Here is a 1854-nt window from a genome sequence, read left to right on the forward strand (position 1 = left end):
TTGTCAGTAGTCTCCCAGAAACTAGCTCAAGCAGCTCGTAGAGGAAACTTGAATAGACTTGATTTAAAAAAAACCCATTAAGTAGCTAGCAAATAAAAGATTAGCTTTTCTTAGCACAAAAAAAAAAAAAAGAAGACATCCTCTTAGGACAATAGCAAAAAACTGAGGCATTCTGGGAGTAAAAGGTGTTATACCAGAGTTGCGCTGTTTTTTTTTTGGGCCAGTGTGCAAATCTTTCTGTAGATGGAAGTATAACCCAACAGTCATTGAATTCCTGTGTCCCTCAATGAATACTGAAGAAATACATATTACTTTGGTCTCATATGCGACAAGGTTACTGTTGAATCAGTAAGCTGAAATGTAAAAATGGTTCATTAGGGGTATAAAGGTGCGGGAGCCCATGAGGTTAAAATAAGCGTATAGTAACATGACACGTGGGGAATGTAAATGAGCAAATCGTAACAATAATATTAATAATTCAAACACTGTGCATTAGAAACCATTATGTGTGTGCATCTTTACTAGAAAGAACCCAGACTAAAAAGAGTGAATTTAATAAATGAAGAAAGCACTGTAAGTAATGCCGTTTCTGTTTAATAAATACAGCGGTCAATACAATTTACTTTGATGTAAATATCTACACATATCAAAAAAACAGATGCATCACATTAACCAGGAATGTGGGGTAAAAAAACCCAAAACATGAAGAGAAATAAACAGGACAAAAAAAAAACTACTGATCATGACCTTAAGACTGTAGAGCAACATATAATATAGTCTGCATTTGCATTGCTTTGACCTGCACACCAGAAAGTGTATATCTAGCGTGCAACCACTTAGTAAGTATTTGGAGTGAAGCAGTCTTCAAGTCTTACATAGTCATGTGCTCTGGCAACACATAGGAGATGTCATCCCAAGGATGTCGGTACAACCCTTGCTTCAGCCTCTTTTGGTCCAAATAATGTCCTGTAAATAAAAACTCATCATTAAAGATTGTTTTAGCACTCAAAGCCATTCACAGGTTATAAATTACAACAGAATTGGATTTAAAGGCCACCTCCAGCCAAAGTTTTTATATTTATAGATCATTTTTTTAATTTTCAAATTCTAGTTTAAACAACACGTCAAGGACAAGAGAGCAGCATTTATAAAATATAAGACGGATGGGACGGCATTGGCGTTCCTTAACTACAAAGAATGTAACAAAAAATGCAAACTAGAAATCCGGGCAGCTAAAACTGAGTGCGAAAAGCATATCGCCGCAGATAGTAAAAAGAACCCCCAAAAATTCTACCAATATATTAACAGTAAAAAGGTGAGAAAGGAGCAGATAGGCCCAATAAAGGATGGAAGCGGGAAGCTAGTCACAAACGACAAGGAGAGGGGCAAGGCGCTGAACGCTTTTTTCTCCTCAGTATACACTCGGGAGGGAAACGGGTTTGACACACATGATAAAACTCCCAGTTTAACTCAAAATATACCCCAGTGGTTGACAGAAACCGGGATACAACAAAGACTTAAAATGCTCAATGCAAACAAAGCAGTGGGTCCGGATAACCTGCACCCCAAGGTACTTAAGGAATTAAGCCAGGTTATAACTAGACCATTAATCCTCATTTTTAAGGGCTCCTTAATGACTGGTAGGATCGCCAGTGATTGGCGGAGGGCTACGGTAGTCCCAATATTCAAAAAGGGGGCTAGGTGCCAACCTGGGAACTATAGGCCGGTCAGTCTAACATCGGTAGTTTGTAAAATGCTAGAGGGCATAATAAAGGATTATCTGGTAGAATTTGTTCAGGAAAACGGGATAGTTAATGACAATCAGCATGGGTTCAGGAAAGATCGTTCCTGCCT

At 38.3% G+C, this 1854-nt stretch overlaps 1 protein-coding gene across 2 annotated transcripts in view; it reads right to left on the reverse strand.

Annotated features, from left to right (window-relative positions):
* Positions 1 to 574: 574 nt before the first annotated feature.
* Positions 575 to 1854, reverse strand: part of ACLY (ATP citrate lyase) — an 86076-nt gene continuing 84796 nt past the window's right edge. The window contains exon 29 of one of the 2 annotated variants that reach the window (XM_018558840.1): positions 575 to 966. In XM_018558840.1, the coding sequence (XP_018414342.1) occupies positions 872 to 966 (95 nt within the window). In that variant the 3' untranslated portion in view covers positions 575 to 871. The remainder of the gene's footprint in view (positions 967 to 1854) is intronic. The other variant, XM_018558841.1, reaches the window with a different exon arrangement.

The sequence above is a fragment of the Nanorana parkeri genome, unplaced genomic scaffold (genome assembly GCF_000935625.1).
Source record: "Nanorana parkeri isolate BGI_ZX_2015 unplaced genomic scaffold, ASM93562v1 scaffold362, whole genome shotgun sequence".
NCBI classification, from domain to species: domain Eukaryota; kingdom Metazoa; phylum Chordata; class Amphibia; order Anura; family Dicroglossidae; genus Nanorana; species Nanorana parkeri.